Here is a 16,608-nt window from a genome sequence, read left to right on the forward strand (position 1 = left end):
AGGAAGGTTGAGTGCTGTAGTAATTAGCAGGTTATTTAGTGCTTACAAGTTCTGAACAAGTGCTGATCATGAATAAGCAAATCCAAGTGCTAAAACTAAGAATCTGTATCTGGATTAAACTAGTTACAGAAAAGGGGGGAAACAAGTGCAAATGCGAGCTTTTAAATCAGAAAGTTGAGAGAGATGGAAAAACTGCCCAAACAGCCAGTAACTACAATTTCTGGGCCAGAACCACTCCTTATGTGGTAGATAAGTTACCTAGTGCTTACCACTCCCACTGATAAGCTAGAAGGCTTCCCTCCAACACAGAAAGCTTGGGGGAACTCAAAAGCTTACATACAGTCCTGGATACAGCAAATCTGAATCTGGATTACACTAATTACAGGAAAGGTGTATGTATATATATATATATATATATATATATATATATATATATATATATATATATACAGAAAAGTAGCTAAAACAGCAGTAAAAACAATTCAAATGCATTGCAAGCTAACACACTTGAGTATGTAACAATGTTAGACCAAACAGTTTAAAAAAAATGCAATTAAATTAAAAATGACTATAAACAAGTGCAGAAGGAGTCTATTAGGTAGAATGAGGTAAAGAGATGGGACTGGGGGGAGTGTCCGAGATCAAATCTACAGTGGGGGCGGACAACTGCAAAAGCCTCCAAATTTAAACAACAACACAGGAATAAGGAGGGTAGGTATGGAAAAACCAGCACCTTCAGCAGAGATCTGAAAATCTATACAGTGAAGCAAAAATAACAGTGCACAACTCTGAAGTCAGCCAGCAATGATATAAAATTAGTCAAACAACAATTACCAGTACACAACTCTGAAGTGCCAGAAAAATATACTCAGCTCTGTATATCTCCAGATAGTTTGAAGAGCACTCTGTCAGGACACAGGAAGGCTCAAGCAATGATATGCACATATATTTAGTTCAAATCTCATCAAGGCCTCTGCTTTTACTTTAGATTGGCAGTTAGCACAGAGGAATAAAGCTCTTGCTTTGTTAATGCACTGCTTTCGGTGTCAAGGGTTCAGGGTTTGAATTTTTCTACCTTCATTTGCCTACTGTTTGACCTTGAGCAAGTCACTTAAATAGACAGTGATTTGGGCTGATTGCGAATTTGGGCTAGGGTCCTTAATGGTCTTCTTGTCTGTAAGCCTGGTAACTAGCTATGTTTTTCCAGACAGTGCTTTAAAGGTAAATAAGTAAACTTGTATTTAATACATACCTTTTCTCAAACTGCATTACAAATATTTTGGGACTAAAGCCATAATAATAGATGCAGCAAGAGTCTTAACCTCAGTTATAAGACAGACCGAAAACTGGGTGCAAAAAATGTTTTTTTCAGAAAGTCTTGAAAGCATAGGCTTAGTCACAGTCTAAGATTTGGTGATATAGATTGCATTTCTATAGTTACAACTTGTTGTCCATAGTAATCTCAGACAGCGCTGCAACAACCGACATCAGTGATCAGATAGGGTTGTATGTACGCTGCAGAGGTATTTCAGGCATGAATACAGAATACCACAGTGTGAAATTCTGTGAGCATTCTGTAATAGTCAAACACCATGCAGCAGATTTCTGTGCCAGCTAGGCTGTACTGGTGATGTGGAAGGGCAAATTCCTGACTATGGCACAGGTAACCCCAATTTGAGTTGCAGCTCAGGTGTCTCACCACACAGATAGGTAGAATGGCGACTTACATGAGTTGAATTCTCTGGTGGAATTCTGGGGAAAAATGCATGCATTGCCCACTATGGCTGGGCATGGCAGTCCTGCTGATGTCAGCCCATTGTGTAATTAAGGGGGGTGGATCAGTGGCTGATGTTCATTCCATGCTTTATGCATAGCACATCTCTGGGTAGCTGCAAGGGAGTTAAAGCATTAAAAAAAAATTCAGACAACCCCTAATATCTACCTAAAGCATGTCTCCTCCCAGCTGACCCTCTCCACTGGTAATAGGGGAATGGGTACGCTGATTTGTTGGGCTAAATCTGATGATCATCAAGGAAGATGTTGCAAGGTAGAGCAAAAAATAAAGAAGCGATCTGCAGACAGAGGAGGATTGCATTAGATTAGACAGGGCATCAATCCTTAAAGCACCTAACGCATCAGTGCAGGGAGATTTCACATCCAGAATAAGTTTTCAAGTAGAAATATGTAGTTTTGTCAACCACACTGAATATGCTGGAAAAAAAACAGACTATTGCCTAACACCAACCCAAAACTGTTAGTTTGGTCAATAATCTTTATTAGATTATCACCAATTTGATATAGACAATTAGCTGTAGAATAGCAGAGTTTTCTTTTTTTTATCATTTTGCTTTACCATATAGAATCAAAGACAACTGAAAGTTATATACCAATCTCACGGACATAGCTATCTAGCTTCACACTATGTTTACACTCTTCAAGTTGTTTTTTGTTTATTTGTTTATTTGTTTATTTTCATTACAACCAGGGAAGAACATTTTTCCAAATGGTTGGACTACAGGATATTAAATAGTAGATATCACTGACATAGCTACAGTATGAGATATGTGGTGCTACGGAGTACAGTATAGTCCGTTGCAGTAATTATACAGGAGATGGCATAGGTTCATAGATTCATAGGTTGGTACTAGGCTATCAGCCCTAGGGCCTATACGAGCCTAGCCATAACAATTCCCTGGATATTTCTTCCCACACTATTTACTTCCCTGGACCCCTGTCTACCATAGAATGGTGGATAATAAAGGGAGAAGATTCACTGAGCATTGAAGAGATAAACTAAGAGTGATTAAAAGGGAGGACATGGACTACAGTGGATTAGAACAGAAAATAAACAGGGTAGGTGATTCTTATTTAAATAAGCTAATACTAGTGAGAGATGTGGAAGGTGATGTTCCTTGGATTAGTATGGTTTACCTCTAAGTGATACTAATACTATGGAACCATATGGGCATGTTTATATTAAGTAATTTCTAGTTCAAGCTGAAATTTAGTGCAGGACCCTAAAGACTAAAACAGAAAATTAGTGATTTGTGGAATAAAGTTTATTTTGTGGTGGAGGCCGAAATCTGGGATGTTAATTTTGGTAGGGATCTGAGGTTGTAAAGGATGTTGCTCTCAAATAGTCTGCTATAAAGCAAGAGGAAGCAGTTTAGATCAATAAGTTAGTAGGCAAGGAATGCAATTACTAGTGGTTCTCTGTGCAATAGCTTTCTTCTTCAGGGGTAGAAGAAATTATTTTTTTAGACCATCAGAAGAGTTTGATTACTTTAGCTTTAGTTACTTGGACATGATATTGAAAGTTATGAGTTGTGTCTAGCCAAATGCCTAGTTAACTAAATTGTTCCAGCATTTCAATAGGTTCAGGATCATTGAGGTGAAAAGCCCATTTCTTGAGCACTAATTTGTACATGTTTCCAAAGCAAACGGTTTTATTTTCATGTTAAAAATGAGCTTCATTATGGGAGCCAGTCTGAGAGGAGTCATAGTGCCTGTACTAATTTGCTCTTTATATTTGTAGGTGAGGTGCATGCCCTGCGACTAACCATGTTGTTTGTGTATACAAGAATGGAACATCATTAAGTCATTCATTTTCTAACACAAGTTGCCATGTTAGGGGTTGTATGGAGAAGACAGAGCTGAAATTATCAAGCAGTGTGCGATTAAGGCTCAAACCGACCTGTGACAGGATTTCACTACATTTCCAAATTCATACACATGCTGATAAGCTCATCATATGCAGACATATAAGGACAGTCTATAGCATGATAAATTTGTCCACCAGGATGTCTTTGAGAAGTGTGGGATGCAGGAGTAGACTTGGAGTCACCAGAGAAATTCCAAATAAGGAAAGGGAGAACATGCAAAATCTGCAGTGAAGACACCTCAGTTTGGAAAATAGCTGGAAGAGCAAGCAATTTGTCTAGCAACAGTAAATGCTACAAAACCGTACCACCCTTTGTAAAAGCAAAATTATAGCCAATGCCTTTTACTGACGTCATCAAAATGTATCAAGTAGACATTTAAAAAAACACATATGGTAATCCTTATTTGTCATAATTCACAGCTGCAAATTTGTGTCCAGCATATATAGCTCTGCAATAAAATTCTTTGTGCCATTGACACTTTTTCACTTTCAATGAGTTGATAAAAAAATTGCTGCAAATCTTACTTACAGCTGTTGTATTACAAGTGAAGAGTTGTCAGTAATTACCTAAATAAAAAGCTACAAATAAGAAAGACTGTGGGTCAGTTTTCTGAAGATAAATTTGGTGATGCTGACTGCTCCTGTTTTCTAAAGATCGCACAAATCAAAAAATAAGTACTGCATGTTGCAGTCCTCCCCTGCTTACCAGTCATATATGGGGGCAAGTCACCTTCATCACCCAAACTTTACTAACTCTGCAGTTACACATCACAAAGAAGGGAAAAGCTACTAAAACATCACAAATTAGTCTCAGTCATTTTTTATCTAACATGATCAAGCAAGTGATTCTTGACTGATCTGGAATCACAAAAACAGGGGACGACCAAGTAAAATAACGCTGAACTTTATGTTTAAGTCCCTTTGTGGTTTAAGTAACAATGCATGCATTTTGTGTGTGTGTGTGTGTTCACAAGCTTTAATGCTGTAAACTTTTATTAATATAAACAATGGGAGAGTCTCAACAGCTAGAATTAATTCACTTTCAGTGTGACTATTACAAAAATTGTCTACACCATTTATCAGTTAAGTCCTGTCATCTGTATTGGCACTACAGGTTCTTCTCCAACTGGTCAAAGTTAAGGAAATCAGATTTATTACAGGAAAAAATGTCCAAAGTTTGTTTAATCAATTTTCTTTCACAGGGGGAGTGGAAAATTCCCCATCCATGAAGTGTGTCTAATGAGCTTCTATTAATCCAATCACATCTCCATTCACTGTACCATGGTAGAAAAAAGATAGCCTCTTTGTTTAGAAACCTCTGCAACAAATTGAACATGACGATCAATCTGATGTTGTTAATCGTCTTTCCATTCATCACTGATGGGGTCGGTTCCGAGCCCTTGGAACTGAGTCAGCCTATTACCAAGCTCGTGCCAGCCAAAAAAACTCTCGAGCTAAGTCTCTACCCAGAATGCCCTTCTCCCTGTTACCTCAGCTCTCATTTGCAACATAGCCATAAAGGCGCATTTCAGCCGGGCTCTCAGCTAAGTGAAATCTTTTTTGATATTTGTGAAATTTTTTTGACATATCTTCATATTTTACTAAACTATTAGTATTGCTAGGGTAGTTTCTTCTGTCTAACCTTGTTCTTTCCACTCTATCCGTTGTTACCATTGGTAAACTTCAAGTTGGTACAGCCTTTTCCCTTACCCTTGTGGTATTTCTTCAATACCATAGTTGGTATTGTTTCTCCTGTTTAATCTGTTACCTTTTATCTTTATTCAAGTGTTTCCCTTTCTTGTCTTCATACAAGTGTATTGCTATATTGCTGGGATTTTATGATTTTTTTTTTAATGGAACTGACTTCATTATAGTTGTATTATACAGTTGACTGTGACGTTTTCTACCAGGATTTCGGATAAGAAGGGTACTTCAGGCTTTAAGCATTGTACTTCTTGTAAAGGCAAGTTAACTAACAGTGATTCTCAGGATGACTGTGTATACTGTTTGGTAGTGGCCACCTTTCGGTGCAGCCTCCATGTGATATTTGTCAGAGTTTCAGCCAACCACTTTTAATGATCGCAAAAATAAACTCATTCTGAAGGGGTTACTCAAGTTTCCCATCTCAGAGGCCATTTCTGTGATGGAGGTCTCAACTCCTCCTTCTATGGAAAAAAAGAGATCCCATTCTGTTCCTTCTTCACCACTGGGTGATCAGAGGAAGCCTGGGAAATCTAAGGGCCCTAAGTTATCATCGGAACATAAATCTGCCTCTTTGGCTCTCCCTTCCTCGGCTCCGACCATATCAAAAACCTTTGATACCGGCGCCTGTATTGGCAGCGGTCCTGCCTCTGGCACCAATCATAGATCTTACTACATCTACTTCAAATTTGGCACCTGTAGCTACTTCGGCTCAGGGCACACCTTTGACTACACCATCAGTTTCTATTTTGGAACCGACCATTTCGGCTCGGAGTGCCATTTCGGCACCGAGTGTTTTACTGACCTCACTGGAACTGACCCCTTTGTTTCCGGTCTTGAAATTAGAGACTTTGGTGCCAGCAGACCTTGCACCATAGACTTGATACTCCCCCTCTGTAGACCCATTTCTGGGCCAAGCATATAGCCCTTTTCTCGATCGTCCAGACTCTCTGTCTGGAATATCCACTAGATCCTCCAGAAACCTTTTGGAACACAACATAGTGCATCTTGTAGACCAGCTGTTGGTAGCCAGGGGGATTCCTTCACTTTCTAAGACCCATCCACCTACAGGACTTGGGTTTACTTATCCACGTACTCCATCTTACACTCCTCCTTCAACCATCTCAGTTCCAAAACCTTCTGCTCTGACATCCTTCTTGGAACCAATCTCCTTGGTGCCTACGGTGCATCTCACTCCAGCTCTGAGTTTGTCCCTTTGGTCTTCGGTTCCCATCGAACCGGTCCTTCCTCAATCTAGGGATTGGGGAACGGGCACGTCAGCCTGGGGTATGGTGCCGACTTTATCCTCGGTTCCTCCCTTGGCGCAGATGGCCATGTCCACGCCGATCCTGCTCAAGGCTTCATCTGCGGGGGTGGGTCCATTGGAGCAGGGTGTGACCCCGGTCCCGAGGTTGTCTTTCTCGGATCCAGGCTCCCATCCCTCTTTGGGTGGGCGTGCTTTCCACATGATGGAAAGGGTTGTTGCTTCTGGTAGCACTCCCTTAATGTCAGAACCCCAGTTTTCACCACCCTGAGCTACAGCTGTCACAGACCCCCCCCCCCCCAGGACACCAGGCAGAGAAGCTGCAGGACACCCCTGTTCAGGGTACCCACTCTTCTGAGTCCTTCTCACAGACCCCCACTGAGGAGCCCCCTCGTAAAAAGATGTGCAAGAGGAAGCACTTGGATTCACCTGAGGAGTCCTTAATGGAAGATACAGATTACAATGATGGTGAAGGGTCCTCACGGTTACCTCCTGATGATATCTCCTTCAGAGACATCCTGGAGATGTTAAAGAAGAGAGGTGATTGGAAGCCCTCCAACCCACCATCTGAGGAGCCCATGTTCCTGCAGGCTTTTTGTGCCCGGCCTTCTACGTCTTGAGTGACCCACCTGCCGACAAGCTCATCCAGCTTATTGTGCAATGCGCATGGAAGAACCCTGATTCCATTGAGGCGATCCTTCGGAGACCAGACAAAATTCTTTCCCCTCCCAAGGAGAACCCGCACTGGTCCAAAGGGTTACTAGTTGATGCTATGGTGGTGGTGGTGGTGGCCATGAAAAAGGACTTGGCTGAGGAAAGTCCCACTGTCCACCCACCTAACAGGGAGTCCCAGGCAGTGGACAGACTTGGAAAGCATGTTTTTGCATCAGGGACTTTTGCTATATGATCCCTGAATTATTTGGCACATTTTATGAGGCTCCAAAGAGACCTGATCTCCGAACTCTCTGGGACGCTCACAAGACAGTTGCCTGACGAGGTCAGGGACAAAGTGGCCTCACAGCTCACAACTCTGGAATCAATATCCATCTCGTCCATGAGGTTGATATCACACATGACCAAAGGGGTGGCTAAGGCAGCAGGTTCAGGCATTGTTATGAGACGTCATGTCTGCATGCGCATTTGTGACCTCGCGGATCCCTTCAAGTCTTCTTTTCTGAATGATCCCATTGAAGCTTTGTCCCTTTTTGGTTCCAAAGTGAAGGACATGCTAGCCAGGTGCAAACAAAATGGAAAAACCCTGTCTGCCATAGGCCTACATTTTTCCAACCCTCAACGTAACTTCTCCAGGAATCAGAGGAGTGGGAAAATATGGCATAAGAAATTTCAGGGTCCCTTCCCTGCCGCACATGGTGATGACATTCCCAGAGGCAGAGGAGGTAAAAATTCCAGAAGACGCTCCTATAGGGGTATAGGGGTTCCTTGCAATCAAGGCCCCAGGGACTCCTTCTCTGGACAGCCTTATCAGCACTCCTGAGGTGCGGCCCGATTGCTTACCTCTGGAAGCAGTCGGGGGTCATTTCTCTCTGCACCAAGCTGCCTGGCAATCTACCACCACCACTGATTGTTGGGTGCATAACATTATCATCAGAGGTTACACCATTACCCTTTCTTGCCAGCCAAAATTTCCAAGAAAACTCCCCGATGTTCCACCCAGTCAAAAGGAAGAACCAGCTTCAGATATTATAAAGCTGTCTCAAAAAAGAGTCATCAGCACTCCTGAAGGGTGGCCCGATTGCTTATCTCTGGAAGCAGTCAGGGGTTGTTTCTCTCTGCACCAAGCTGCCTGGCAATCTATCACCACTGATCGTTGGGTGCAGAACATTATCACCAGAGATTACACTATTCCCCTTTCTTGTCAGCCAAAATTTCCAAGAAAACTTCCTAATGTTCCACTCGGTCAAAGGGAAGAACCAGCTTCAGAGATGATAAAGCTGTCTCAAAAAAGAGTCATCCAGCCAGTCTCACCAGACCAAGGTGGATCTGGATTTTACTCAAGATTCTTTTTGGTGCCAAAAAAGACAGGGGACTAGAGACCCATTTTGGATCTCAGCAGGTCACCCAAACCAAATTCTGGATGGTCACGGTTCAGTCCATCCTTCCCTTTTTTAAGAAAAGGTGATTGGATGTCCTCTATAGATCTTAGGGATATGTATTACCACATCAAGATGGACAAATGCTCCAGGAGTCTTCTTCGCTTCCAGCTAGGAGCCAGTCATTACCAATTTTGTGCCCCGCCATTCGGTCTCACTAAAGCCCCCCAGAGTATTCATGAAATGCATGGCAGTGGTAACAGCTCAATGAGACTAAAAGGATTATAGTGTTTCCATATCTAGATGACTGGCTCCTTACTGCCCCCACCAAACATCTTCTGGTAACAGCGCTACACCATACTCTCTCTCTCTGGCAAAATTCTTGGGAATAACAATACATTGTGAGAAATCAAACCTTATCCTTACACAACAAATAGAGTTCATTGGAGCAGTGTTCAATACTCAGTCCTGTCTGGTATCACTCCCATTTCACAGACTCCATCGATTGAGGCTTCAACTCTGGGTGATTCTTTCCCAAACAACAGCCTCTGCAAGGGAAGTTCTTCAGGCCCTACGTTCTATGGCTGCATCAATTCCAATAGTGCCTCTAGCAAAATTACATAGGTGGATTCTTCAGTGGCTCCTTCTTTGTCAATGGTTCCCAAACTGTCATTCCCTGGATTACAAGATTCAAATAACCAACTCCTGCAAACAGGACCTGCTTTGGTAGATGAGGCCAGACGTAGATCTGTGGAGCTGCCCATTTCAACCCCCACAAGACCACAGCCATTTTGACCATGGATGCTTCCCTGATCAGGTGGGGGGGGGCATTTCCAGGGAAAGACTGTCAAAGGCAGATGGTCCACCTCAGAGGCCCAGCTGCATATCAATGTTCTGGAACTGAGAGCCATGCTGTTAGCATTGCAGGCCTTCCATTTGGCTCTCCCTTATGGGACAATTGCAATTCAGTCAGACAATATGTCAGTGGTCTGGTACATCAACAAGCAAGGAGAAACCAAGTCCTATCCCCTATGTCGAGAAGCCATGAGAATTTGGCAGTGGACAATAGCTTCCAACCACTTTCTGATAACAATGCATATCCCAGGGAGCTCCAGCATGATTGGGGACAAACTAAGCACATGCATCCTCATGCCCAAAGAGTGGTTCCTCAACCCCGAGGTGGTGTCTGTAATCTTAAGCCACTGGGGCCAGCCTTGCTGCGATCTTTTCGCATCCCCATCAAACAAAAAGTGCAGCAACTACTTTGCCCTACTTCCCCCTGAGGGGGAAACCACCGAGGGATGCTCTGATCCATAATTGGCCCACGGGACTTTTCTATGCCTATCCTCCCATTCCCCTGATCCTAATAATTCTAAAGAAAGCTCTTTGGATGAGAGGCAAGATGATCCTCATAGCCCCATTCTGGCCTCAACAAGTTTGGTTCCCCTTTCTTTGGCCTCACCTAGTATACCCGCAGTGGATTCTGGACCCACTACCAGATCTGATTGCTCATCCCCAAGGGTTGAGTCACCCAAACCTGTCCAGTCTCAAGCTGACAGCTTGGTTTCTCCACTTCCATTAGTCGCCAGGCAAGCTAATCTCTCCTCCCCTGTTCGAGTCATCATTCTGGCCTCCCACAAACCATCCAGCAGAAAACTATATCAGGATAAGTGGAAAAGGTTCTCCATCTGGTCCGAGGATAACATGCTAGACCCATATCCAGCTCCAATTACTGCACTGCTTCAATACTTAGCTAAGTTTTTTGATAATGGAGCCTCTGCCTCTATGGTATGAGTGGATCTAGTGGCAATTTCCAATTTCCACAATGGTATAGATAGCACCCCTCTTATCTCTTTATGCCTCTGCAAGGCTTTCCTCAAGGGGGCCTCTCATCTCAGGCCTCCTATCAGACAGCCTGTGGAACCATGGAACCTCACTTTAATCCTCCAGTCTTTGACTCAAAAACCCACTGCTAAGTGTGACCTAAAGTTTTTGTCTTGGAAATCTTTGTTTCTGGTAGCCATTACCTCTGCCAGAAGAGTCTCGGAACTGCAGGCGTTGTGTATCAAGAGGCCGTATCTGGTCTTTCATAAAGACAGAGTGTTACTTTGGACAAACCCATCCTTTCTTCCCAAAGTTGTTTCTGAATTCTCTATTAACCAGTCCACTGATCTTCCTGTGTTTTTTCTGAATTTTGCCAATAGAGGGGAGTATTGCCTTCACTCCTTAGATGTACATAGACAATTGAGATTTAACCTAGACAGGACCAAGCCTATCCATAAATCTGAACAGCTTTTCATTTCCTTTTCAAGACCCAAAATGGGAGAGGCTGTTTCCATGGTTACATTATCAAGATGGCTAAGGGACTGCATATGTTTCACCTATTCCCTCCATAATGAATCCATGCCAAAAGTTAAAGCCCACTCCACTAGATCTATTGCAACTTCTATAGCATTCCATTCCACGACATCCATGGATGATATCTGTGAAGCAGCTACTTGGGCTAAGCCTCATACCTTTATCAATCATTACAAATTGGACCTGGTCTCCAGAGGGAGAGCTGCCTTCGGCTCAATGCTACTCAGGAATGTTCTTTCATAAGGGCCGCCCATGGACCTCAAGGTTGCTTGGGATTCTGTCCCATCAGTGATGAATGGAAAGAAGATTAACAGCATCAGATAAAGAAGTTATGTCTTACCATAACATTCCATCTGTGTTGTTCATCTTCTTTCATTCATGAATTCCCACCCTCCTTCCCCCTCCAAAGGCTCCTGGGGGAATCTTTGGGTCTTAGTGGTGCCCTAGGGTACTTGTGTAGAAGTGGCCTTGGCTTTACTTCCTTTTCTGATCTGATCTGAGGTAACAGGGAGAAGGGCATTCTGGGTAGAGACTTAGCGCAAGAGTTTTTTTTGGCTGGACTGAGCTTGGTAATAGGCCAACTTGGTTCCGAGGGCTCGGAACCAAACCATCAATGATGAATGAAAGAAGATGAACAACACAGATGGAATGTTATGGTAAGACATAACTTCTTTTTTTCCCCCTGAAGTGGCAGTCACGAAATTGAGAAGGAAAACACAACAATAACTAATCCAATTTAAAGATATATGTTCAAAAGTCAAAAATGGGCAAACAGCATTCTGCAAGAAGGTTTGTTTTAGAGTTATTCAGACATATCTAAGAGGGCAAGTTGAAAAATATACTGTGATGAGTTTTTCTGTGTATTTATTGGCCCATTTCCCTCAAAACCCCATGTACTGTTTTGATGTTAATGGGCTACTTAACAGTTTTCAGTGCTTCCAGCCTAGTTTATTGATATCTTAAGCTTTGGTGTTGAGGTCACATATGCCAGCACTGTTATCTACATACAAATTGTTTATGTCAAATATTTTGTCTCCTTGGACATATAATACAATAGTATCCTGTTTCAGAAAAAAATCTTTAGTTAATATTTTTTTAAATATTACTTTCTCTGAGCCTTCTATTTTATAGTTGCAATGCTGTGTCCCACCTTGTTCGTATCCTAAAGTCATTTAAGTTGTAGAAGGTTGTTTATATTGCATTCTAACCTAAAAGCAATTTTTCCATATTGCATAATGTAGGTTGTGCATTCCCTTTCATATGTCAAAGTGTTGTGTAAAATTGTTTATATTCTTTTGTTATCATATATACTTCTTCTGGGCTTTTCTTTGTGGGTCTTTACTAAGAATGTGCAAAATCCTAGCTAGAAAACTAGGATATTGTTTTTACTGACTGACCTGCTTTTACCCAATGTTTGTTTCTCATATATTGTTTCTCTTACACTTCTCTGACACAGTTTCCTTTCTCTCATTTCAGATATCTCCTAAACTCTGCCATCTCATCTAACATCCTTTTCTCTCATTTCCATTCTTTAACATAACCCAATGAATTCTTTATATGATGATATAAACATATGAATATCGTTTGTTGAATGCAAAATTTGTTTTTAACTTTGGAATCAGTGTACATATTATTTTTGCATACTTTTAACAGTGCCTTTGGCCCAGGGCATGACAAAGAAGGGTAGTAACTGCACATCAGTTTAGTTGAAACATGTTTAAATTAAATAAATAAAATAAAAAAAAAAATGAATAAAAAATAAAATATATAATGCACATAGTAGACTCCCCATTAACATCAGATCACCCTTAATCATCCATTTGTTAGCTGATTTGTAAGGGCTGAAAACTATAGCAGAATATGTGCAGGGAACCATCTGCATTTTCATGTGCATCGTTCCTCACCTGATATTGTCTGAAGTAAGACTTGCGTCTTAAGATTTATACTAATTGATTCATCAGTTTAATTTTCCAGATCACATTTGTTTGTGATATACTTTGCATATGTAACATGCCTTATAACTTCATTAACTTAAATTATTATTTCAATTTTAGTGGCTGCAGAAAATAGAAGTCACTGAATCTGCCTTACAGAAAAAGATGCTAGATCTAGAGAATGAAAAGGTAGGAGTTATTTAAAATACCAAGTCAAAACAACTAGCACTATCATGGTGCAACTGTGCGAGCTGTGATACCATCACACAGTAAGTAACATATTTCGTTCCATTCTTAGGCACTTTTTAGTAAACAAAAAGGCTACTTGGATGAAGAACTTGACTACAGAAAACAATGTCTGGACCAAGCTCATAAGGTAAAATTGTTTTCTAATGATTTAACATTAGTTTTAGAAATATGCTTCAGTTTTTGCAATAATACTTTAAACTTCCATGGTCACACTCAAATGATCACCCAACAAATTCAAAAAAAAGCCAGCACTGTTAATTATTTTTGGCACAATGTATTATCCATATTGCATGTGAAAATACTTTTCAATCAAACAGCCTTGGAAATGTCATATAAATGTGAAGCACTATAAAAATACAAGAAATGGTATACACCTTACAAAATAAAAATGACTCAGAGACTTGTTAGAACTTAGAATAGCATTTAGTAAGAGAGGGCAAATAAAGCTATTATTGTAAGCCAGAGTATGTGATCTGGTGGTTAGCTGTTATGTTACTAAAGTTGAAAACATGGCAGAAGCTTCAGGTATGCTGGACTGGAGTGAGAGCTCCTGACTATAATGCTTATGGCCTAGAATAGGCAAATAGCCACAGTGCTACATGAATAGCTTGGCCAAATGTGTCCCTTTCCTGAGGTACTGTATATAAACATTTTACTCTGAGCTAATAGCCTGATAGGACACAACCTTTTCTGAACTTATCCATACTTGCCTAATTAAAAGGAATGAACTGACTATAGTGAGAAGGTCATGTCATATACAGCTGCTTACTGCCATGTCTGCAATATTGAGAGAAAAGCAAAATAAATAAATACCTAAACTAAACGGGCAGAAGCTAATACTTTTACTTGATCTGTGCATTAATCTCTATATTGGCAATAACAGATTAATACTGCAAATTGACAACTATTTATATAAATTAGAATACATTTTTGTATACTTTGAGAAAGCACCATGTTGTCTTAATAGTATGATTCTCTGTCTCACAACTTACAGGGTCCAGGGTTCAGTCCTGGCCTCCATTCACTCACAGTGTGTAGTTTTAATATTTTCCTTGCTCCTCTGTGTTTTTTCTTGGCAACTCAATTTCTCTCATTCTGATGCATCTTTTAAAAATACGCTGTCTGATTGGCTACATTCATTGATATAAATATATGCATATAGTATTTATCTGTGTCATTGTGGACCAGGTTGTGCCTGAAAAGGGTCCCTGACTCATAAAGTTTACCTGATTAGAAATGAGTAATAAGTAAATAAATAAAACTGAACAAGGTTTTAAGTCACACGTGCTAAACTGGCCCTAGCTGCACTGAATCACGTCAATTAAAGACAAACCTAGGACATCCTGTCTAATGACACTTCTGTATGTTCATCCTAAAAAGCACCATTAAACCTGTTCCTTTGCTGCTGTTCCTGCCTTGGCTGCAATCTTATCATCTAAGGGCATGGAGAGCACTTCCTATTAACAAAAATATCATATGTAGCCAATGTGAAAGAAGGAAGTAGAACAGTGCACTACAGGAATGATAGCCTGGCATTACAGTTAAATATAATTCACATATTTAGGTGTATAGTCACAGGGAGCAGTCTTATAAGGCACAACCTTCTCTGACCTTGATCCACACATCCCTAATTAAAAGCAATACCTGACTATAGGGAGAAGGTCATGTCATATACAGCTGCTTACTGCTATGTCAGCATTATTGAGAGAAAAGCAAAATAAATAAATACTTAAACTAAACAGGCAAAAACTAATCCTTTTGCTTGATCTGTGCATTAATCACTATATGGGCAAATGTCTTTATTTATTATACAGACTATACTGCAAACATTCCAAAGGACACTTGTACAGGCACAAAGGTCATAGTGCTGCTGCCATCAACACCAGCATCATTTTTATGAGACATCTCTTACAAAGTTGCTTTTGATTCTGTCAGGATCCTGGTGGCAAGTAGGACTTAAATTGTCTTATCAGTATATGAAAATATAATGTTTTAAATCCCAAAGTACTCATTAATTCAAGAGCTTCATTCTTTTTGCACTACCCACTATAAAATCTATTTTATGTCTGTAATGTGCATTCTTGAATTCTATTGTTCTTTGATAGTACAATACTTTTTTGGAAGGTTCATCCAATCCCCCAACAACATTATTGTGAAAAATATTTCTGTGTATCTCCCTTCAGCCTTCCTCTTGGTATCTTTATATTATGCTCTCGTTTTTTTCTCTGTCTCTACTGTTAAGAGTGTAAGTGTGCATCCGCTTGGTCCCCTTGGATTCCACCACCATTTTGCCTCTTCTTATCTGGGCTGTACATATTAACATATCTTTCACCAGAGTTGGTGCCCTTTTCTCTACCAGATCTGTAATGTCTATACCCTGGTGTTCCCAGGTGTCTCTTTCTACATTTTTGCTTCAGTACCAGTTCTGTACATTTTTTATTACTGCTAAATACATTTTACATTCTGCCTTAAATTTAAGCTGCCATATTTTAGACTAAGAGTAACAAAGTAGTACAGTGACTGACATACTTAATTCTCTAGTTTGACTCCTGGCCACAGTGCCTTTTGTGCAGACTCTATATGCCCTTCCTCTGTTCTCATAGCTTTTCACTAGAGATACTTCTTACATCCCAAAGACAAGCAAACAAGAAAATTAGCAAACCTACATATATACTTGCATGCAATGTGCGACTAAGTGAAGGAGTGTGAATATGTGTGTGTGTGTGTGTGTGTGTGTGTGTGTGTACACTCACCCATCCTTCAGTGGGCTGACATTCTATCAATGACTGGTTCCCCAACTTGTTCCTACAGAATGCAGTAATAACCTTAACTCCCCTGCAACTAGATAACTCTGAATAAGATACATTTTGGAAAAGGAATTAATGAATGTTTTAGAGTATTCCTCAAAACTTTTCAAAGCCATTACCATTCTTTCTACATCATTGGGTGTTATGATTCCTATTGCAGGGTAACAGTCACAAAAACATGGTAATCACAGTGCCATAAATGGAAACACATCATACTAAGATACTTGATCTTACAGAAAGAATATGAGTGGTGTAATTTATTTATTTATTGTCTAGTAACTAGGGTAGAAAACTGTCCCTAGAAATCCCATTTCATCTCTTGATGGTAAAAGAAGGCTAACAGCTCTTTACATTCAGGAAAATAGCAAAATAACAGATATACAGTGCAGAAGGAATAATGGAAATACATTGGCCATCACTGACATTTAAAATTGTACTTTAGCAGCAACATCTGATGACTTCAAAGGAAGGGGGAAGGGAGGAGTGTAGGAAGACAATTAATAGGTGGGAATAACTGAAATGGGAAGAGGGTCTGTTACAGTAGATCAATGGCCATTACCTGTAATCAAACAACAAAACGGGT

At 40.6% G+C, this 16,608-nt stretch overlaps 1 protein-coding gene across 1 annotated transcript in view; it reads left to right on the plus strand.

Annotated features, from left to right (window-relative positions):
• JAKMIP3 (Janus kinase and microtubule interacting protein 3) overlaps positions 1-16,608 on the plus strand; it is a 1,929,353-nt gene that overhangs the window by 1,401,587 nt on the left and 511,158 nt on the right. Inside the window, exons 19-20 of the mRNA XM_044056811.1 lie at positions 13,090-13,158; positions 13,268-13,345. Of these exons, the coding sequence (XP_043912746.1) occupies positions 13,090-13,158; positions 13,268-13,345 (147 nt within the window). The remainder of the gene's footprint in view (positions 1-13,089; positions 13,159-13,267; positions 13,346-16,608) is intronic.

Source organism: Protopterus annectens, chromosome 14.part0 (assembly GCF_019279795.1).
Source record: "Protopterus annectens isolate FY-2018-M chromosome 14.part0, PAN1.0, whole genome shotgun sequence".
NCBI classification, from domain to species: Eukaryota; Metazoa; Chordata; order Ceratodontiformes; family Protopteridae; genus Protopterus; species Protopterus annectens.